Source organism: Scomber japonicus, chromosome 14, assembly GCF_027409825.1.
Source record: "Scomber japonicus isolate fScoJap1 chromosome 14, fScoJap1.pri, whole genome shotgun sequence".
Classification (NCBI taxonomy): domain Eukaryota; kingdom Metazoa; phylum Chordata; class Actinopteri; order Scombriformes; family Scombridae; genus Scomber; species Scomber japonicus.
Window position 1 is genome coordinate 25,274,589 of NC_070591.1, and position 23,101 is coordinate 25,297,689.

Below are 23,101 nucleotides of genomic sequence, written 5' to 3' on the forward strand. Positions count from 1 at the left end.
CTGCAGCATCACCCACATGCAGCATGTTCAGCCCATACAGAGCACTGCAGTGATTTTATCATTTACCAACACTTAAACTGCATCAACAGTTAAAGATAAAGTATTTTCTGGAGTGTACCATAATTTCCATCATTTTTGAGCACTTGGCACCAGACAATGATTTCATGATCATGTTACACTTGTATTGTAGACAGAACAATTTTAAGAAACCTTGAAGCACAATCAGTCTAGAAAGACAAGAGGTAATTGGTTTAAGCTAAAAATATTTATTTGGCAATGATATTCAGATGTGTTTTTGAGCCTTTTTACTGCATAAAAGTTGGTCTATTTATTTAATAAAAACTGTAAAAAACATATCAAGTGTCATCTTGTGGTTAAAAGTGGTCTGAGTTTCCATTGTTTCCATGATTCAAATGAACATAATGAACATGTACAAAGACAAACATTACTGACACATAGTGGCTACTTTCATTCAAATAGAAAATCATTTTTTTGTAGGGAGAGAAAAAAAAAAAAGGAAAAAAGAATACCGTCATTTCAGCGATTTTCCTTTTGCAGATGCCAAAGTTAATGTGCAAATCAACATTTTCAAACATGTAGTTCTTTACTGTCCTGCCTGCCAGTGACTGTACTGAAGCGTATTGCGAGAGAAGACCATTTCATAGTCTGAGGAGTAGCAAGAGCTAAATGTTGTAACGTCTTGAATTATGTCGCGGTGTCCTATACTGTCGTGCAGTCCAAGGCGGAGCTCCGTGGGGCGCTCTACTTGGGGAAGACTGTGACTACGTCGTAGCCCTCGGGCGGAGTCATCCGCTCACGTGCGTGCTTCTCACAGTAAATCTGGTCCTCCACAAAGAAATGTCCCTTCTGTTTTAGGTTGATGTTGCAGTCTGTGCAGGTGTAGCACTCGGGGTGACGGAACTTGTCCCGCAGCTTCACCACGATCCCCCTGAAGAGGAGAAATAAGCATCATTTTAAACATAATTAAGACTCTCACTCAAGAACTGGACTGCAACTGTTAAGGGCTGCACTACATGGCCAAAAGTAAGTGGACACCTGAGCATTTCACCCATCTGTGACTGTTAGACATCTCATTCCAAAACCACAAGCACTATAATCTGCTGCTTTAACAGCCTTGACTCTTCTGGTTTCAGTGAAGTTCTTATGATAAAAATAACATCCTTACATTTACTGCACACCACTAAATTTAAATCAGGAACATTTCTGTCCTACTCACATCTTCATCAGGTCAAAATGAAAAAAGATTTCCATTGGTGCTGCTTTCTAACAGTCTTGCAGTCACGTTCTTCACACCAAAATTTGAAAACCATTTCTTTACGGACTCCGCTTTGTACAGAGCGACATGTCTTACTTAAAAAAGAGCAAGTATTTCCCAAACTGTTGCTACAAAGTTGTTCATATTTCCTTTCACAGTTTCCACATACATCTGACCACAAGTTGTTAATATCACTAACTCTTTCAAACACACACTGCAAACTGTGTGTGTATGCATTCTGTAAACAGTTCAAGATGTAGTGGCTTGATTTTCATTGGTTTTAAATTATGCAAATTTATAAAGAATATAACAAAATAAATCACCAGATTGACATTGTAGAAACTAAAAGACGACAAGAAAGTGATTTTATGTATTATTCTCCATTGTGATCCTCCTAACAATAATATCAAACAGTAACTGAGTGCATAATTATCACCTGAGCAGATCTTAAGTATCGAAAGTCTTAATTGCACAATCTGTTGAAAATGTCTGTCTCTGTAAATAAATGGCATCAAATACTGAATCCAAAAGAGGACACTCTAATGCAAGTCAATAAAGAATGTTGAGAAAATGTTTATGGGGGAAATCAACTTATTAAAGCAAATGTAAGCAGTTAAGTAAAACACCAGTATAACAGCTATGGATACTGTTTTTACTGGCTTTAACTACAATTAACCACCAGGGGGTGACAAAGTCTTCAAAGACTCTAACTCCAAACTCCAAACCTCCAGGGTCCTTTGTCTTTCCTCACAATACAGTGGTGTAACAACACTGATAAACAAACAGCAAATATGACTACATTTCCAGAGAACAGGAGTGAACACACATCTGCACTGATAAGGTTTTGGATTCGAATGAAGCCATAAAATGACTCACACACTCAATTCAGTGCAAATTAAAATAGTATTGCAGGATCATAAACTACTTACACAATCCCAGATCCACATTTGTCACAGACAGATAACTTTTCTGTATTTCCCACTGATGATCCCATCTTTGTTGTTGGCGCTTTAACGCTCCTGAACCCTGACGGTTTATCACCATCGCCTACAAAACAATCACAAAACATCACACATCACAAGGACAACAGATGTTGAGAACAGAATAGAGAAAGAATAGACATTTCAAACAAGCTGTGGCCTTTGACCGCCATTACTTTATAGAAGAAATGAGTAATCTTGTAATAAGTGAATAATAAAAGCTTGGAGGGAGCTGTGAGTGGTAAAAACGCTGCGTACCTGTCTCGAGAATCTCCTGAAGCACCTTGAATGAAGCAGACTGTCGTGGAGGCTCATCAGACTCCTGGTTCTCCTGCAGCATTTTGTAGACCTCTGAGTCCGCCGCTACAGCCGGCCGTGTGCCCGCCACTGCTGGATCTGATGGAGCTCTACAAAGCAAATACGTCAAACCGTTAATTAAAAGCAAACAGCAAACATCTCATCTTGTCTTTAACACGAACTCAGACACTTTTTATGCTGACTTAGCGCTAAAAACAAAGAATTACGTTTCTGTTTGGCATCCCCAACAGATGTGAGACACAGACTACATATTGTTTGACTTAATATTCTGATGTGTTAGAGCTTCGCCTTTTACTGGCCTTAAAAGCTGCATGAAGTGATTTCATTCATTTCCACATTACTAATGAATTTTAACAACAGGAAATATCAGAAAGCCTTTTGGGGAGCTCCGTTTTTTTCACTGGGAACCAACATATTGATGTTACTGGGAGAGTGTTTCCAATTAATATAATGGATTCTTGTTGCATTGAATAAGCAGAGTTACAAAACGCAACTGCAATGTTGAAAGTTTATCACGTTGGGTAATGGGAAGTAAATAAGTAGGGGGATGGTTAAGGTTAAACCAAATGGAGTGTAAAATGTGAGTAACACACAATGTAACAAGTGTGCCGTGTTGAACAATAAGCTAAAGCATGTAAACAACCTGGAGGGCAGTGAACGTGTTGAAGCTGATGGGATGTGGACACACTTAAAGGATTTTTTTTTTTTTTAAAGCTGAGGGGAAAGCATGTTAGGATAAAACACCCACATAAATGGAAGTAAATTCATTTGACCTTTTTTATAATGGGTGTGAATAATTATGCTATTGTCAGAAGTGGTCATACAGACATAAAAAGTAAAGTAATAAAAATAATAGATGCAACAAAACGCAGTGAAAAGTGTGTCCTAATTTAAACCTAATCCAATCTGCAAGATTCATCCGAGGCTTAGAGGCCCACCATGAGTGCCTCACTCCCTCATTTCCTGTCCTCCCTCTGCTATCATCTACCATCTATAATGACAAAAATGCTCAAATGATTAAGAAAAAACAAACAACTAAATCAAACCCTGAGGCAGCTAAAGATTTAAAGTATTGTGATTAAGTCATTTTGGTCTACAGAAATGTGATGATGCCCCCACATTAAGCAAAGGCTGGTCAGACCACAGTGACACAGTGCCCACAAAACAATGGTTGGGCGAGCCTTGCGAGGATATGTAATGCCTAACTTATGACATGTATGAAACTCATAGCCAAATTACTGTCACATTTTACATATTTAAGTGGGAACTTTGAAATATTGAGGGAAGCACCCAGGACCCAGGACTAGCAGTCACACTCACAGCCAGCTGAGTAGATACATCTACATTCTACAGTCACTTCATTGTTTTTACATTTACAGAGACATACATGCTGTTTATGACCTATTTTGGTAATGGTCTTAAACAACCCTGCATTCTCTTTGGGAGTCTGTCTGTCTCGACTTAATCTTCATCCTCTTGGGACCTATAGTCTGGACTCTAGACTGGACATAAAGTAGCGTCACGTCTGCATTTTCTTACTTGCTGCCAGGCTCGTTGGGTGCAGTCAGGGTTTTCACTTCGTCCACGGCCGAGTTGAAGTTCTTGATGTTCTCTGAAGAGTAGAGACCGGAAGGGTTGTTGTACTGGCTGGTCACGACTTTGGAGCCGAAACCGCTGAACGGCAGAGCGCTCCTGTTGTGGGCAGAGCCGATGTGTTTCACCTCCTGTCCAACGCATCAGAAAATGGCACGGTTATAGATTTTAGTGCGGAGGAAGGAGAAGGTGGAGCAGTGCAGGAATCTGACATGTGTGAATTAAAAACGCCTGAAACATGCACTTAACGGTGGCCACAACTTTTGACGTCTTCTGATGAACTCTTATTTGACTTTTTTTTAAAGCATCTGCACATAGAAAAAATGATTACAAAATCCTTGAAATCACCATACCTCTCATGTTTTAAATTGTGCAGAGCCTGTTCGACTGAAAACGTCAAAAAAACAGCCTCGTTCACTTTTTCAAACGGCTGCTTTTAGTTTCATACCGTCACGCATAATTTAACAGGATAATGTACGACTGGTTTCTGCCTTAATTATAGCTAACTGTCTTTAAAGACAAACACGTCATGACACTGGCATGCCATCAAAGTGGGCACATAAATACCACCAAATCTAGCTCATGCTTCACAGTGGGAACACGGAAATGCCTCCAAATATAGCTCATGCTTCAAGCATCTGACATTTAAATTGCAGAATTACCCGAAGATTCTTTAAGAGCAAAGCGAGCTCACACAAAAGAATGTGGAACAATGTTACAATAGCCTAATTTGATCCAAAAAAAAGAAAAGAAATAAAAAGAAAACAGTGAAGAGGCGTCAAAGTGACAAACTGCAGACAAGCGTTTGCAACACGTTAGTCATTGTGAGGGAGAAACGCACAACATCTGTGACCTGTGAAGCAGTTTCCTACATGAATTCACACTTTGGCCTCAACTTTCCACTCTGCGGGCAGGAACTGAGGGTTGCGTCAGAGCTTGGCTGATACAACTAGCGTCTCCTAGGAAACCTCCTGTTGGGAAGTAAACAATGACTTCATCGTTGGCTGAATGAGAAGAAAAGCCCACAAGCCCCTGTGGCATGGTGGGAAAGAACATACAGACTTTCAGACACTGTTGGGCTACCTGTAAATGGGATTTCCCGGTTGTTGTTTTTTTACAGTAAAAAAAAGACTGTTGCGGAGGAGCTAATCTAAAAGCTCAACATTTAGCTTTGATGTAGAGTGAGCAGACACGCACCTTTGGCTCTGATGCAAGATTCATCTTGTACGGATGCGTCTTTCCTTCCTCTGTTGAAAGTGGAGACCACATTTTATTTTCTGTCCTGAAAAAAAAAAAAAGAGAGAAAGGAAGAAAGGGCTTCATAAATACTCGTGAAAGACATGATAATCACAGACTGACTTTAAATACAACCTGCCTGAAGTGTTATCCTTCCTGTTTCTGGGTGTGTTTTCCTGTGTAGCTGCACTTGAACGTGATAATATAAGGACTGTGACTTTAAATGCGACAGATCCCTTGCAGGTATGATTTTTTGGCTTGGGTTCCTCCATAGATTACTCCACCCTACACTCAACCCTTCTCTCTTAACTTGAACAAACATAGTTGCTCCAGCCTTCCTGTTTGGTCCATTTCAACATCCCTGCTACTTCACACAGTCAGATAGCTACTAGATATTATGTAGTGTGACACAGGGTTACAACACAGCTTAGCAAACATGCAATTCTCACTTGTCTGCTGAAATAAAGAGTTGAGCAAAACAAAAAGCTGAATCAGCCTTTTAAAAAAAGAAAGAAGCATGAATAAACATAATGGCACTCCCCCGAACACCTGGATGGTGGCTGAGCTGTCTCATATTACTCAGTGTTTTTCAGGCCTGCGGATATACAACTCAGACGGGCACTTGTTGCTACATCTTACCTGTCTACGGAGAGCACCATTTCCTCTATGCAGCCCTTGATCTTGTTCTGCGCCTGCAGGTGAGTCATGTACTCTGTCGCTTCTCCGTCGATAGCCAAGATCATGTCTCCAATACACAGGTTGGCCTGGGCGGCTTTACTCCCGGGGCTGACCTACGATGGGGGAGACACACAAATAATCAAAATCAGCAACTCTTCAGTGTGCGTGAGTTTTAAATATCAACATCAGATGTTATATGTAGGCAAATATTTAGTCCTCAGGGATTTCTTTAAGAAATAACACCACACAAGCACTCACGTAACTTTAAAAGTCATCATCACATTTCTACATAAAGCTTTTCATCTTCCTCATCTTCTCCTCTGCTGCTCTTCTTGAGATTTCATTTTTTACCCTGCTTAAAGTTTTTTCGGGCAGAGGGAGGAGGGGTTTCCTTATTCTGATCAATGATCTAAGGATTTGTATTAGTGATACTGGGCTATACAAATAAAACTGGCATGACTTCATCAGAGTCTATCGATACTACTAGTTTAAACTTTGCCCTTCAAGAACTTTTACACTCATCTCATTGTTTACAGGTAACAGACAGAGAGGGAGAGGGAGAGATAGAGAGATAGAGAGAGAGCGAGAGGTGTGTGTTCAGGCAGTGGCTGCGGCTTGAGATCTGCCTCTGGGGCACACACACGCTGTGTTGGAAGATAAAAGCTTGGAGCTAGGAGAGAGACTTTGGCACAGTCCAGGAATTCCTGATCACTTTTCCATGGGTGGAGTGGGACTGACCAACCGACAACATTAACAACAGGAACACGGCACTGTTCACTCAGGCAAAGTACACAGTGAGGAGTCATAATCCTGTTTGTTACTGTCACAGAAGGGTTAGGGTCACACTATAAAAAAAAAACCCTATTAATCAATGTATTGGTGTGTATTAGATAACAGGAGGAGTTTGGCTGCCTCTGGGTGTACACAGGAGTTTGTATTTTTCTTTTGGAGTGAGGAATGCAGAGAGATAAGAAACGAGCCAGTACAATAAGTCAAGCCTGGAGACATAATGTAGACATAATGAAACTATATTTAGACCTTTTGTCTTCTCAAGCTGAAGGCTGAAAACTCATTATGAACAACAAAGAAGACTGAAGAAGTTATCTCTCTAATCAAATGGAGGTTGAAGCACCAGTTTATGTCTACATGAAAGGATTAAACACAAAGTACCAAATTATTATTGTGTGGAGCTCAAAGTAAACACTCACAGAGGCAACATACCGTAACTAGAAAGAAGTGAAACTAACTCTGTTTCTACTAGTCTGCCCTCAATGGAGTTTAGTGGAGCAGAAGAAGAAACAATGAGAGGTGAAAGTTTTGTTAGGACAAGCCCGAATTACAGAAGCTCGCGGTTAAAAACTTACCCGGGAAACAGTCAGCGGCTGCTCGAAGTCTTTTCCCCCAACCAGCCTGAATCCCCAGGGACCAGGACCCTGCATGGCTACCCGCACAGGCATACTGTTACTGTTCACAGAGCCGACTGTTAATACTGAGATACTTGTAAGTTGTGTCTGAGAGCAACAGCAGCAGCACACTTCCTAGAGCACATATGACATGTGCAATGACCGACAGACAGAGGTTTCAGCGGGGCAGGAGCTCTGGAGCAGCATTAGAGGAAGAGGAGGACCCTAGACAGATGGACGAATGAGGTTTGAGGTTTCCACGCTGATAAGTGCCAAGATCGTGTATTGTAAAGATGTATCACTCCAAGCCGCAACAACCACGGCTTGAATTTTTTTTGCAACAAGTCATTATGATTTCCATCTCATTGAAATGTTGCTCTGTTAAAAGTGCGATATACGACATTCAGTCCTGATCTGACATGCCCAAGCGGGTCCACCATCTTGGACAACTATGTATAACAATCCATACCAAATTGGAATCAATAATATTAATAGCAATTTAAAATTTAGTTAAAATTATGATTATGTATTATTTTGGACAGCACCTGTCATAGCATAGCATTTTTTTGTCAATTCAATTCAATGCAATAGGCCTAGCATGAGCATCTCTGACCAAAACAAATGTAGGCTACACATCATTTACACAACAGCTCATGAAACTCAGATTATTAAAGTGCATTGCCTATTTCTTGCCTCAGTTTCCAGAAATATATTAAAGTGTCTGTTTAGTTGTAATATAAGAAAAGTTTGTGACCCAGCCGCCATGTCAAAAATAAGATTTGATGTCTGCCTACCCTAACCCATCGACATACCAAATTCATCCTCATCCTTCAAGATCATAAAAACTAAACATTGCTCTCCAGGGACATGTTCATATCTGCCTACCTCAGCTGCCAATGATGAAGTATCTACCAGTTCTTAACTAAGCACACAGGGACAAAGCCTTCTCTGTTGAATTTAATTATATATTTAGTTATGTATAATAATCAGCTTTGAGTTGAATGGATTTTCTAAGCTTTGGTTTCTTATAAACACTTTGTTTTCTCTGTTCCTTATAGACCTTTAATGTTTTTTGTTTAACTGTATTTATATTACACTGCAAATTAGTTAAAACATTAACAGGATTTTTCATATAGGCCTAGCTGCTGTATATAACAATGACTAATTCCCAGTAAACTATGACCTCTCATTATCTCATAATATTCAGTGTGCCTGGGTGAAGACAGTTGTGCAAACCAAGGCCGAGATACTGAAATGACATTTAATAGTGATGAATCATTTAATGAATGTAATTTATATACAATTAGTAAGTTGTCCCATTCATTCTAAAAGTTTTAATTTGACTATTTAGACAAATCAGATCTGTGTCTCGCCAACAGATGACAGTCCAACAGAAGTGCAACTGTTTCTTAACAAAGAACGCGTTGACAAATGAATGTTAGGCAAACACATCCTTCTCTATCTATTCATCTTTCAAACTCCTGTTTTCACTGTTCACCTTCCTGTTGTGTGGTTTTGAGAAAGACATTGTGCATTTGATTGATAGCAGTTGGTTTACTTTGCTTTAATGATAACCTACAACAGTGGTTCTCAAACTGACGGCCATCTGATAAGAGTTTTCCTTCTAGATGTTTTATTACATACAGTGTGTGAAACTCATGTCTACAACAGTCACACATTCTGTCATTGTGTTACTTATTGTGTTACCTCATGCCTGGTAAGTCCATTCAAACTGATGTCTTGATATTGCTGGGCTATGTCTATGTCGTAGTTTATGGTACTGGTCATGATTTGCTCTGAAACCATGGTAACAGTAATTTTAACAGTGAACAAACCATAGTGGACAAATTAATTTAGTGGTCAAACTAACACAATATATTAAACATACTATACAACAATAGACCTACATCTCCCTGCACTTGTAAAACTATGTTGCCCCCTTCCTTAAACAATGCTGAAAAGATCTGACCCATGATTGAACCTAATTGCCGACCCATTCCTCAAGGCCTATAAAAAGATCTTGTGCCATATTCGTTCATTTCTTACAGGTTAAAAGAAATTGTATGAAAAGACCAAAACCAACAATGGATTTATCCCACTAACAAGTAGTCTAGTGTCTGTGTAGCCTGATACAGCCCATTCCTCCTCCTTCAAACCACTGAAAACACCTAAATGAACCACACTGTTGCACTGAATGACTCTTTTATAATCAATACAAGACCCTGTAGTTTATTTTGAGTTGATCCCACTGCTATGATTATACTTGCCATAGTTCACCAAATATGTATCAAAGACTGAAAGAACTGAAAATAGACCCGAACAAAAGTGTTTGTGTAATGTTTGCTCAAACCTTTAGAGCTTTTAGTCTTCAACAGAAGAAAAATGGGCTTGAGGCTGATCACTGCCATATACAGTCAGAAAGTGATAGATGGGTGGACATCCTGTTGATTTTGGTCTTTTCATGGTACAAGAAAAATAAAGGATAACTCCACCTTTATCCTTTAAGAGCGTCACACACATTCAAAGAATAATCTAGCAACTTTTGTGTCTTTTCTGTCTTAGAGGAAATGTATCTGCGGCTCCTCTTTCCTCATTATAATTGTATCAGGATGCCTGTGTGACATCACTTATTTCAAAATCCATGTTCATCCAATGTAATACTCACACATTTGCTCAAATAAGGAACCATTGTTAACAGTATTTTATAACAAACTTCAAATGCATCTTTAAATCTGATTAAACTGATCAGCTACAAGAAGAAACACTAAACGTTTTTTCACCATTATGTAAATACTTTGAAAAGTAGAGCAGAGTGATCCCCCTGTTTTTTTTTTACCTCTCTCTGATGAGCTCCACTGTTTGTTTTAGGGATGTTGGCCTGCCAGTACGTCACTGTGTTGTATGCAAGCTTACCATTTATGGTAGAGCTAAATCCCAGGATGTGGAATGTGCCGCTCCCAAAAGTTGAATTCCTGCCAAAGGATTGCTGCTGAAAGTGGAGAGAAAAAGCTCCGGGCAGACTGACTGAATGAAACACGTCCTTTCTTGTGGGGTTGACAAACCAAGATACATCCTGAACAGGCCTCAAGGCTTGTCAGTGATGTAATCTTTGTGACTGTTAGTTTTAAACTAAAGTCCTCACAATGTTTTAGATGTAAACGTTTAGAGGTTTAAAAGATTGAAAAGTTATAAGTACATCTCTAGTGGCTCTTCATGCTGTAAACACACAACTGTCAACATTATCACACTAATGGGATTTTTTTTCTCCATCTGACATACTTATGAACACACTGTGGTTCTATAGGCCTCACAGGGCAGCCACATTATTTACATAAACTGCCTGATAGAAAAGAAGTTATCCTCTAATATTTATCACCAGCTTAACTCACTATTGTAGTGTTTCTACAACTGATCAGGGTGTAGCTGAAATGATCTAGGGTATAACAAAAAATGTTCTATGACTTTTGTCATCAGACAACAATTTGTAGTTCATAAATCCAGAGACTAACAGCTCCACCTTTGGCTCACATTAATTTGCATCATGAATACACAGCCACAGAGGAACTCTAAAACCATGTAACCAAATGTAGATTTCTGCAAGGCTTTACTCAACAGGTGAACTCACAGCTCTAACTCTGCTCTTAAATAAAAATGAACACAGGTAAATACACCAGATGGTTTAAATGGTTTATTAAATATTGCATAATACCGAAGTCACAGCAGTGTATAGTATCTTTATTTTAATATTGTCAATGTAACAGCACTGCAAATTGAAGCAAACAAACCAAACCTGTTGCAGGTTGTGTGTCTCATCAAACTAATTCATTCTCATGATTATTAATTATTAAGTCGAAGCATCGTGTCACACTTTAGGTACTTGCACAGTAACTGACAAGTTCTCAGTAAATGTTCTCCCATCACAGAGACTAGGACTATGGGAAAACCAGGGTTACATTAAATATGTCATGGATACATTTCAGTGATACTCAAAAAAACAAAAAAAACATCAATTTATGAAAATGAGGCACAATTTTGCATCTAACATAAGGCATTATAATCCTCACAAATGGCAGCGTAATGTTTGTATGCGTCAAACTTCCTGTGCTCTGTAACGCTCCACTCTGTGCTTTGTCAAAAAAAAAACTCCTTCAGGTAAATAAACCGCTGCGAGTGACCGAGACCTCAATCTGATGCTCTGGTCACCTGCAGTCTTATTTTTTATTTTACATATTTACAATCCTTCTTGTGCCGTGCTGCTCAACAGTCTGCGTGTTCATTCAACGATGAAAATTCAGACATTTTTTATTTTATTTTTTTACATATCATGTGTACACTGTGCCACATTCATATATTCATACATTCATACATCCTGTGATGTTTTATGGAGCACAATATCATAGAAACAATCGATAGTGAGTTGTGTTTTGACTACGTGAGTGATTGTGTGTTTCTTTTTTTTGTCAAAGTCCTTCATGCAGTGTGTTTTAGATGGAGCACATCTCTCTATGAACAGGTCAACAGACTCCCAACTGATCAGAACATTCATGAGAAGCTGGAGTTACACAGGAACAAAAATGTTTAGCCAGTGGTGGAGCGGGAAAAAAAACAACATGCTTTTGTAGTGACGCAAAATACCTGAACTTTATATCAGTGCTATACAGGCAAACCCATAACGTAGTATACTGTATTAAGTGTTTTATCTCGCTGGGAAAACAGTCTGTCAGAGGTGATCTGGGCGGAAAGAAACACCTGATGTTGTGGAGGATGAAGCGCTGATTGCTACTGGATTTTGTCAAACTGACGTACTGTCGGTTACCCAACTTAGATGGTGCAGCTTCAAATCAGTCAGGTCAGTGTTTATCACCGCTGCACAGATGCTCGCACATTCAGATGCAAAAACTAAACATACACTATTTAGATCTAGTGAATGATTCTGTTTTATCTTTGCATTGTGATGCTGCGTGTGCTCAGGCAATCATTTTATACTATTATTTTAGATTCATACTAAAAGGTAGGTTCACTGATAGTCTGGCAACGTGTGATTAGAAATGTTTGGATTCGAAATAAAGGATTTCAGCTACTTTAAATTCACTATGGCAACCCTCCTGGTATGCCTGTAAACCAAACTTACTTTTAAATACTTTTTTAGCAATTGTCTTACAAACTGCACCCGTCTGCTGCTCCGAGCAGGCAGCGGCAAGCGCAGAGAATGATTTGCAAGTACTATTTGACGTCTCTGTCAAGGATTGATGAGCACATCACAGCGGTTGATGACGACGAGGAATTTGATGAAAACACAAGAAAAAGGAAAACAATAGCTATCGTCTTTCTTTCTGTGTGTGTGTGTGTGTGTGTGTGTGTGTGTGTGTGTGGAGGATCCATTCTGACATGGGGTGTCACGTTGCAGGATCTGATGGTGCAGTAGATGTGGGAGCTCTGTAACTCTCAGGAAGGCCGCTTTGATGCTTTGATAGCAGAATTCAAAGCAGTCTTCCATCAGGGAGCTATTGAAGCCTCAAAGAGCGGACTGTTAACCCTGTCATCACTTCTGTTTCTCCTGAAGCTGAAGGTGTGAATACTGAGGCTGATAATGTTTCATGCTCCCATTTGATTTGTGCATGCTGTACTAACGCTGACCGAACCGTTCCGCTAACTGCTGTAAAAGTCACTACATATGAAAATATGACGCCATATTTGGAAGGCCTCTTAAAGTTTTCTGTACACATTTACATGGCGAGAACATACAATCCTGTCAGTAAGGGCATGGTTAAAATCTCAATCTGCTTTTAAAAATCTTCACAATTATTTTCTAAGACACATGGTCGGCTTTCACTTAAACGATTAAATTGCTTTTTGTATCATCAGTGATTAATCTACTACTATCATGTTAGGTGGGATCTCCCTAAATGACCAAACAGGAAGTTAAGTGCTACCACGCCTGTTCCGTGGTTCTGCAGAGAGCCAGGCGTCTACCACCAGCTACCTTACAGGCGTTCGGTCCCCCCCTCCCTCCCGCCCCCGGATAACGTACTTTACTTCTATTTTGACAGAAGAGATATAAAAGGACAAATAAATAGTCTCTGAAAATATAGGATGTGCATTATTTACACAGTTTCTCTTCACTTTTATCAGACGTGCAACACAGTCCACGTGTCCTGCTTTAGTGTTTGACATGTTGTCGGAGAAAAAAGAGAAGCTAACAGCACACTTCAATATTTTAGTATCTCTAGTCATGCACATGACTGTGTAATAACTGTTGTATAACAACCTTTGGATAGAAAATGAAGGCAATACTGACCTGGTGTTGAAAGCTTTTGAGTTATGAAAGCTATAATGTTTTTTCCAAATTAGCCAATACTGACTATATGATGATTAAAACAATGTCAATTCCATAAAAGAAAAGAAAAACATGTGTTATACCATTCTTAAGGGCCTTCATACATAAGGCTTTAAGTATTTAATCTCTGGTGGGATTTGAGTTTATGTCATTTTCTTGAATTTAAATCTAAAGGAGTCCAAAAAGTGAATCACCACATTAAATATCATACATGTAAAGTTTGTTGATCCAAACACTGAAATGTCTTCGATTCATGAGTTGTGTGGTTTTGCATCATACCTAGCTACTCATGACAAACACCTCTGGTCCTGAAAGGTAGCTCATGACAAACAGCTCCAACCTCACATCACATAAAAAATACATTCTGATACCCCTCCCAAAATCCAGTTCAGGTAATGAGATCCACTCTTTGATCCATACACTTTGCTCTGCTGCTGCCCTCCACGCTGAGGTGCGTACGTAAACACTTGTGTACTGTAAATTACATGGACAGGATGGAAGCTATCGTCTGTACAATAAAAGCTACTTTTGTGGTAGGTTTTTCTTTTCTTTTTTTTTTCACAGAGAAATTCCACTTGTGGAGACGGATGAATTTCTGCCAAGAAGTGTGTAAGATGTGGTCAAGGTATACACCATACTGAGGTTCGGGCAGTGAGCCAACAGCCGTCTCTGTCTTCGCCTCGTGCAGTTTGACATACCTCAGACCCAACCGATCACTTTCCCAGACAAAATGGATTCGCCTGGCTAAATGACTACTCTAACCAACAGCCATGCGCGATAGTAATGACTTCCCAAGCTTGACAGGCAACCATGTGTTACAGCAAGATTAGATAGCTTTACAGTTTCACCTCCTTCACGTAATTCCCCGGGAAAGTCCCAAATTGTTTTGTCCTCCTTGATGTACCTGAAGAGGAAGAGAAACAGATACATACACGTCAGGGAAACGAAAGTAAAGCATTCTCTTTCAGATTAAAGGTTCATATCACTTTCTTTTAGCACGATAATAACACATTTGAACTACTTTTCAACTCAGTGTGAGGTCTAAAGCATGCACATGTCACTCAGTCCTCTGCTGTCACTCTTTAGAAACCCTATACAGAAGGACATGACGCACTGAAGATGACTTCTACTTCTCCAGAAGACCTGTGCATGCACATTTCACGTGTGCTGGCCTTTTGCTGTCATGCTGCGGAAACCCTATATAGATGAGTGTGACGCAGTGAGTGTCATCTCTGAGGAATCTATGCCGACACATACCGACAAACCAGCCGTCGTCGCACTTCTCCATGACGCTGACGAGATCTCCCTCCTGGAGCTCCAGCTCGTCGTCATTCTGCGGCGCGTAACTGTACAGCGCCTGGAAACTGGGTCATAACACAAGGATAAATCGGTAAACACGTGAGGCTGAGAAGACATGAAATCTGTCATAATTAAAGGGTGGGTTCGACTTAATTGCGAGAAGGTCGAAACCAAACCGCAGATGGTTCCACATGAGCATCTAGGAGGTCATACTCACATTCCACAGTTGAGACGGTTCGGCTCCGGGCTGCTGCTGTGGGACTGGGGTTGCTGGGAAATGATGAGAGATTGTTTACTGGGGTGCGGGTGCAGTCTATGAACAGAGTCATGAGGGTGGTGGGACAGGGTGCTGCAGTACCTCACCGAGGTCTCAGCTATATTCAAGATCTCATTACATACTGCCTCCTAGTAGTAGTGGTGGTAGTAGTGGGGGGGGTGAGGTCATCACAGAAAGAAAGACGGCGGGCCCCACCGAGAGTCCCGGAAAGAGGCCGAGGTGAAGTTGAGGAGTTAATAGAAGGAGGGACGCGGTGTATTGAGAGGGGAGGAGGGGGGAGGTGGGTGCAGAGGCGAGACAGGAAGGAAGTCCGAGTAAGTAGTGAGGAAGAAAAGGAAGTGATCCGTTAAAAGCCAGGTGGAAAAAGCGGAGGAAGACGTTGGTGGAGCCCAGGAGGGAAGGCATGGAAAGTCAAGACACAAGAGTGAGTGTACAGGAAACATGACACATTAATCCACTCTTTCTTTTTTATTTCCAGGGTATTCAGTATGAACATGCAGAATTAAAAGGAATGCAGCATAGTGAAAGAATAGTTTTTTAAAGATGATAGTGATGAGTTAAAAAGTTAAACAGGATGATGAGGATATGTTTGGTTTTAATCCATAAAAAACAAACTAGAAACTGCACATTTAGTTTGAAAATCTTTAACCTTACCGCAAATGAGTTAACATTGTTGTTATCCTGGATGTCAAACAGCATCACGGGGCTTCTAGAGGTCCGTCCGTGATGGTCAATCTCATTCTTCATGAGCTGCAAAACACACATGTAACATCAGATGGGAAATTCATGGAGAAAAAAAAAGAAGCTCTTCTCTGGAGCTCTGGAGATGGCACCACGTCTTGTCTCCACCTGCTGTCACTATTAATCACACTTCAGTCGCAGCCTGTGAAGGTAAAAATTTCAACTTCGTCGCAGCTTTTGAAACAGGAGCCCACGTGTGAAATCTATAAATACTGGCTAATAAATATGCCACTATCCTAAATAAACTTCCAACCTCCAGCGGCATCCGAGGTTGTCACACCTCTGCACTTAACAACGACAACAACATGCAACCATATGCTGAATTTTATGAAGACTCGGTAATGTGAGCTCTTGAATTGGGTCCTGTAAATGCCAGCACAATAGCTCCTCTTACACACACAGTGAGGGCATCTGAAGCAGTCTGCGTAAACACTGTAAAAACTTTTGGTGTTAGTAGCGCACACACAAAACAACATGCAGACTTGCAGCCTCGAGCGAGGTGACCGGGTTTAACTTTTTTCCTGTCTTTCATAAACCAGTTGTTTCATCTCTCCATCAGCTTCGGGTAAAAATCTACAAGTTAGTCTTCCACACACAAATGTCAGCATCATCGACCCATTTTAGGGAATCAGATTGTGGCCAAAAACCCATTTTTCAGAGTGACCCTGAATGCAACACGGCACACCATGCAGAAGATACCTCTGCAGGGCTATTTCTGCTGCCCGGGGTTGCGCCTTCCCCCTCTGTTAACTCCTTCTCCCCCCTCAGCCAGCCCTCCAGCACCGGCCCGCCACAGGGGCTCATGCTGCGCGACAGACGTGAGGAGGGAGGGGAGAGCAGGAAGTCCTCACCCTGAGGCGGGGTGAACGTGAGGAAGGGTGTGGTGGAGTTGGGCCTGGGCGGGTAGGGCGGGGGCAGAGGGGAGGCAGATGGTGAGGCCATGGGGGAGACGCAGTATGGACTGCCGGTGATGAGAGGCACGGGGCTGGCAGAGTAAGGTGGGGGCAGGTACTCGCCGCAACGGTAGGACACCGTGGGCAGTGGCGGCAGGGGAGGGGTGGGGGCTGCAGGGGGGCTTCCGCCTCCCACGGTCAGGGAGATCCACTCGCTGGAGATGGCGTGCACCTCGGGGGACACGGAGCGACGGGGGGAACGAGGGAGGGGTAGTGGGGAGGTGGTCAGGCGATTACGGTACAGCTTTTTAGAGCAACGGGACCGTGGGTGTGGGAGGAGGAAGGAGATGGAAGCGGAGAGAAGAAGAGGGGATGAGAGAAAGAAAAGGAAAACGAAAGATGAGACAAAATTCACTGGGAAAAAGAAATTCAAATTAAATGTCAAGGAATCAAAGATGAGCACAGAAGAGACCAAACTTTAGGGAGACAACAAAATTCAGATGAATGTCGTGAATGTTTCCGACCAGTCTGGGTCCTTACCAGAGGAGAGGCGTTGGTGCTGCGCTGTGGGGACAGGCTGACGGGAGGGTCGGGATACTCCAACCCGTTTTTGACACGAGGCCGTCTGTTCACTTCTACGTAGGTGACGGGGAAGATACCTTGACGGTTAGTGCCTGAGATTTTGCCTTCGTACCAGTTCTCATCGACCCTACGAATCAGTGTGATCCTCTCTCCCTGCACACATTTGTTAGGTTTATAAATATCATTAAATGTTCATTCTTGGGATAAATAAAGCATAGAAACATCTCTATTTATTTGTATGTAATTGTAACAATGAATCCCAGAATTCTCACCTTTCTGAAGGACATTTCCACCACTGTGTCTCCAGTGAAGTTGAAGCGGGCAATAGCATCTCCGTATTCCAGCACCTGTACTGGGACGCATTTCTTTGGCTGGGCTTTTTCTGTGGGTGGCAGGAGCTGCACGAGAAGACCCACAAACAAAATCTCAAACTTTGTCTTCAGAAATGCACTAATGCAAAGTAACTATTTTTATGAGTCACTGTCACTGTTCAAAAAATGTGAATGTTAACAATGTGTGATACATGAAGGGAAGAGAAAGCCCACTCGTACCTCAACGTAACTTCGAGGGAAAATTCCAACTCTCCCGTGATGCTCTCCTTCATACCAGTTCTGATCCACCTGTCGGATGATGTACACGATGTCTCCCTTCTGAAACGGTAACTCCCTAAAAGATGTCGATGCAGAGAGATGAGTTACTTACATGAAATGACAGGAAATCATATTTTACAGTATGAAAATTAAATCAGTGTGACTTCATGCAGGCCTTTGTCTAACACCATTTCCTAGATAATGTGCCTGGAGTATAAAATGGGTGGGATTTGTTCACATCTTGGAATAAATAGATTATAACTACTAATGCTAAACAGTGACTTCCTGTGATTGTCTGATTTTCTGCCACTGCTTTATCCGGACTTACTAACCTCACCTGTAAGATATCCCTGCATGAGGAAACTGGTGACTGCTTCATCAATATAACAATATAACAATATAATACAACTGCTGTAAAGTTGGTTTTTTGCTGATGCTGTGTCAGAGAAGTGTTTATGAAGCTCAGTGTGACTTTTTGAGGCTGTAAATTCTGATATTGTACTTGTTCACCCACATACAGACTTTACTTCTACTTACTTTAGAGTTTCTGCTCTGAAGTCGAAGCGTGCCATAGCTGGAGTTCTCTGTGTAGACAGAAAAAAAAAGACTGTCAAAAAACTAGAAAAAGATGTTTTTTTTTCTCTCTTGTACATGCGCATCCTTCTCTCTGTTTGGCAACTATAATTTTAACTTTCTGGTATTTGTTGTGAACTGTAAATCTGCCTGACTGAATTGTCTTTTCAGTGCTCCCTCTGTGCATAAATATTCAAGCAACGCCAGGAATGACACACTTGTGACTGTGTTCCTTGTCCTCTGGAGAAGGCTCTGTTTGAAGCTACTGTGTGTTGTTTACTGTGAGACTGGACTGCCAAGAGAGCAGACACACCTTGGTAAACACGGCAAGGGTGCGACCAATTCAAGTGATGTCAATATCTGACCGCTGATCTGCTACAGATATGTAACCCGGTCAACATTAACAGTCTGGAAACCATTTGGAAACATTCATCGATAAACTCAACAACTCATATTTTGCCTTCAATCCCTGCTCTCACCCTTTGAATTTTTGACCCGGAGGAGAAAAGCCATCTGTCTGCAGAAATCCTGCTGATAAACTCATCACCACCCCCCCCCCCCCCCCCGCCCCCCACACACACATACACAGTCTGACTCACACACAAACTGTCAAAGCAGCTGCCGTCTTTTTCCTGCTTACAGAAGGATAAGACGCAGCCCTGCATTGTACCTCTACGCCCGATTTCCTTTTCTCCGAGTTATCTGTGATGTTGAGCAGGTCTCCGAATCGCTCATTGGTGATGAACTGGTGGTGTGTCGGCACAATGCCCGTGTGTCGCCTCGACGCCGTGTCAGCCTCTTCCTGTTCCCGCTTTAGCCGCCGCTGCTCCTCCAAGATTTTCTGCAAGGGGAAACAGACTGAATTGTTTGTCCCTCCAGATATGGGCCTCTTCTTCAACTCTTTTATTCATGTGACATACTCTTTTTGGGATTTAAAATATATGATTTCCTCATTCATAACACATGTCTCTTTACTAAAACATTGTCAGTGAGGTGTAATTCATGAAAGCCCGGCTTAAATTTAAAAGGAAAATCACCTCTTTGTCCCCATGACGCCTCCTCAATACTTCATCCGGGCTCTCCCCGTGTGCTGGGGACGAGTCTGTAACAGAGACATGAAGCGGATTACATCGTGAAGCGTTTTCACAGTCCACCTCAGTTGATTTTGTTAAAGAACAAAACTTTTCAAAACATAAGATGATGATATTGCAGTCAACTCCTTAAATTCCAATGAACAGAATAATAAAAATATACAATAATTACAACCACGCATGCTTTAAACAAATGACATAATCTCTTGCGGCACTAAAAGAAAAAGCACACACACACACACACACACACATATCAAAAGAAGGCAAATGTAACCCTGCATGCACATAGGAACAAACAGAATGATCCAATGCGTGTTCATGAAAAAAACAACAACAACAAATGAATACAGGAAACTAAATATGCAACCTACTGTGTCTTGGCCAAAAGAAAACAAACATGAAATCATGGTTTTACTGATGTTGATCGACCAACCAGCATCCATTATTTTACTGAAGTTTCACTGTATCAGCTAGAAAGCTTCAGTACTAAAATTTGTTCGCCATGCCACCATAGATGTTTCATTCTGTATCCCGGCGAGGGGGTCACAAGAAACAACTATTCATGTTACGGCTCTGTGTACAGCTTGTACATGAACCGAGTACCTGCTGTTACATAAAGAAATCAAAACAGGGGGGAAAAAAAAACGAAACCTTGTCCGGCTAAGACAAACCTTCAGAGTGTGAGAATGAAAGATGGAAGACATGAACAGTCTCCAAAAAAACAGAAGGAAAAAAAAACAAAGCAAATACAGACATGGTGAGACATCAGTTTGAGAGAGAGTATGCAATGTTGTATCATAAACATTACAGCTGAATGCTGGGATTGTAGTTTGTAAGGCCGGATGATTTCATTTTAAGGTAATGTATTGAAGGATATTAAACAAAAACCCAAAAATGATGTCTTAGTTTCATTTTTTTTACACTGTGTTGATACTAATTCTTGTATCAATGTAATGCTTATGCAGACTTTTATCACTCTACGCTTGCATACAACTCAAATCTGATGCCACCAGAAGATATATACATTACCAAAAGCTGCCTGAACCTCCTACAGTCACTGAGGTGTTTAGATGGATTTGTAGGGACCATACTCATTCACAGTGAAATGGAAGAGCACCAAACATCAAACTCAGAATGATATGGAGGCTTCCCTGTCACTTTGTAAACACGGCACACAGACTAGAGATGGAGGGTGGCGGCATTGCTTTGTGGAGAGAAGGGACACAAGGTGAAGATAGAGTCGAGATAAATGAGTGACCACACAAGGAGAGAGGAGGGTGACAGTGGTGAAGGGATGGAGATAGCCACCTCTGCGGTGAGCTGCCAGCGGCTGCAGTAGGTTCCCGTTGGCGTCGTAGCCCTGCCCGTTACTCAGGTGGTCAGTGTTGCCTCCCTCCCCGTTACTCAGCCTCTCCAGGACCTCCAGGGAGGATAGGCGCTGAGGGATCAGAGGTCGGGGCTCAGGGGACACGCTGCAGGGCCTGTAGGTGTTCGTTGTCACCTTGGTGGCTAACAGGGTCCTCCGCGCCTGGTGGGATTGCGGGTTTTTTCGTAACCTGAAGGGAGCAGGGCCCATCAGGAAGAGGTTCCCAGGCAGCGTGGTCTTCTTCTCCGCAGGTGGAGGCCGCTCCTGCTGCGCTGTGGCCTGCTGGCGCTCGTGCCTGAGAATGGTGGTGAAGCGGGTGTAGGAGGCTGGGCAGGAACCTTTGCATTTGCTGGGTTTGAGGTGGAGGTGATGGTTCAGGTGATGCAGGAGGTGGTGCTGGTGGTGGTGGTGGTTGTGTTGTGGAGGGGACGCTGTAAGCAGTGTTAAGGGACTCTTGGATTCACTGACAGCTGGGTGGATCCGTTCTGGAGAACTGTTCCTGAAGATCTGTTCGACCTCTGCCTCGGTGGCAGAGGGGGAATCAGTCCTGACATTGTGTCCATCCTCTGGGGAGGAGAAGATCTCCTCCACAGTCACACTGCCTGGTGAGAAGGCCTCGTCCCCGGTGCGCCTGTCCTCTGCCTCCACCGGGGAGCAGGCATTCGTCTGGGTGGTGTCAGCTACCAAAAGGGACTCCGCTGACACTGCAGACGCCATGTAGAGGTGGGCGGGGCTGTGGCTGTGGCTATGGCTGTGGCTGGAGTTCAGGGTGGGCAGGGAGGAGGAGCGGCTGGGCGCCGAGCTGGACCGCTGAATGATCATTTCAAATTTGCTGACCCGTGACAACACGGCGTCCCGTGGAATGTTACCCCCGTCATCAGCCTCTGACCTTTCAGCCCCGTCGCCCTTTGCCCTCTCAAAAAGAGAGGCCAGGCTGCGGACGCTGCCTTGAGGGCTGCAGCCAGCTGAGCTGGGCCGCTGGATGTGATGCATGGTCCTGTACAGGCTCGAAAACTCAGATGCACTCCTCCTAATTGCAGGGGAAACATTCCTGAGGCCGTCCGCACACTCAGTGCCACAGCTGGACTTGGAGCCTGAATGCTGTCCACTCTCCTCGGCTCCGGCACAGTCTGGATCACATGTCCCTGTATACAGAGCCTCACAGCTGTGAGCCTTTGGGTGCCTCACAGATTTAGTCCTGCTGTCCTCGCTGTCACCACTGGGCGGCAGTAGTTTGGGCTTGAATTTAGAGGGCAGGATTTGGGGTATGCAGGCTTTGGCAGCAGATAGAGGCTTCTTACTCTTACACTGGTTACCTATTGCATTACTGGCAAGAACTGATCGACTATTTACAGAGGAGCAGGGTGAAATTATATAGCCATTCCCACCTTTATAATCCACTGGCAAGCATGCAGGACAACAGAATAAACAACATATTAGATTACAATGGTCACAGGTTCACACACATACACACTAAAACAGAGTCAGGCACGTTTCTAAAGTAAAGACTAAGTTCCATTAAAAGTAGATGAAAAGAGGATTCAGACTTGATGCTGTGTACATTAAATAATAGATGACTGTTATTTTAACAGCATGGTACTGCAGCGTTACATGAAGAACTTTGTTAAAATGGAATAAGGGGAAATCTACAATCTAACAGATTCCTGTATAATCAGTATCACTGTAAACAACAACATAAGCAGTGAAACGTATAGTAAAGTATTTAAAGAGCAATATGCCATGAAATGTTATGTGATGTTGGAGGTCACGTAGGAATTCTCAACACTGACTGCAGTATCAATACATTTTAACAACAAAAAGGAAAAATAAAAAACAACTCATTCAAATCTTTTCTTCAGTTCATGTTA

The 23,101-nt window shown here is 42.1% G+C and overlaps 2 protein-coding genes across 2 annotated transcripts in view; both read right to left on the minus strand.

Annotated features, from left to right (window-relative positions):
- Positions 1-251: 251 nt before the first annotated feature.
- pdlim1 (PDZ and LIM domain 1 (elfin)) lies at positions 252-7,636 on the minus strand. The gene is made up of 7 exons (XM_053332721.1): positions 7,446-7,636; positions 6,043-6,194; positions 5,365-5,449; positions 4,114-4,298; positions 2,515-2,663; positions 2,206-2,323; positions 252-949 (listed from the first exon to the last, which is right to left on the minus strand). The coding sequence occupies exons 1-7, from the start codon at positions 7,536-7,538 to the stop codon at positions 763-765; spliced, it is 969 nt and encodes a 322-aa protein (XP_053188696.1). The 5' UTR covers positions 7,539-7,636; the 3' UTR covers positions 252-762.
- A 3,523-nt stretch (positions 7,637-11,159) lies between these two features.
- Positions 11,160-23,101, minus strand: part of LOC128372410 (sorbin and SH3 domain-containing protein 1) — a 40,210-nt gene continuing 28,268 nt past the window's right edge. Inside the window, exons 16-27 of the mRNA XM_053332445.1 lie at positions 21,176-22,633; positions 19,814-19,878; positions 19,447-19,617; positions 18,741-18,787; positions 18,165-18,279; positions 17,886-18,011; positions 17,572-17,766; positions 16,838-17,335; positions 16,052-16,147; positions 15,338-15,525; positions 15,079-15,185; positions 11,160-14,725 (exon numbers count right to left, since the gene is read on the minus strand). Of these exons, the coding sequence (XP_053188420.1) occupies positions 14,658-14,725; positions 15,079-15,185; positions 15,338-15,525; positions 16,052-16,147; positions 16,838-17,335; positions 17,572-17,766; positions 17,886-18,011; positions 18,165-18,279; positions 18,741-18,787; positions 19,447-19,617; positions 19,814-19,878; positions 21,176-22,633 (3,134 nt within the window). The 3' untranslated portion in view covers positions 11,160-14,657. The remainder of the gene's footprint in view (positions 14,726-15,078; positions 15,186-15,337; positions 15,526-16,051; positions 16,148-16,837; positions 17,336-17,571; positions 17,767-17,885; positions 18,012-18,164; positions 18,280-18,740; positions 18,788-19,446; positions 19,618-19,813; positions 19,879-21,175; positions 22,634-23,101) is intronic.

Excerpts from the sequence above, each read along its gene's own strand:
- pdlim1 (XM_053332721.1), bottom strand. The coding sequence starts at position 7,538 with ATGCCTGTGCGGGTAGCCATGCAGGGTCCTGGTCCCTGGGGATTCAGG. Across the intron at positions 6,195-7,445 it reads AGCCGCTGACTGTTTCCCGG|GTCAGCCCCGGGAGTAAAGC; the intron begins GTAAGTTTTTAA and ends CCCCCATCGTAG. Across the intron at positions 4,299-5,364 it reads ATCTTGCATCAGAGCCAAAG|GAGGTGAAACACATCGGCTC; the intron begins GTGCGTGTCTGC and ends TGCGTTGGACAG.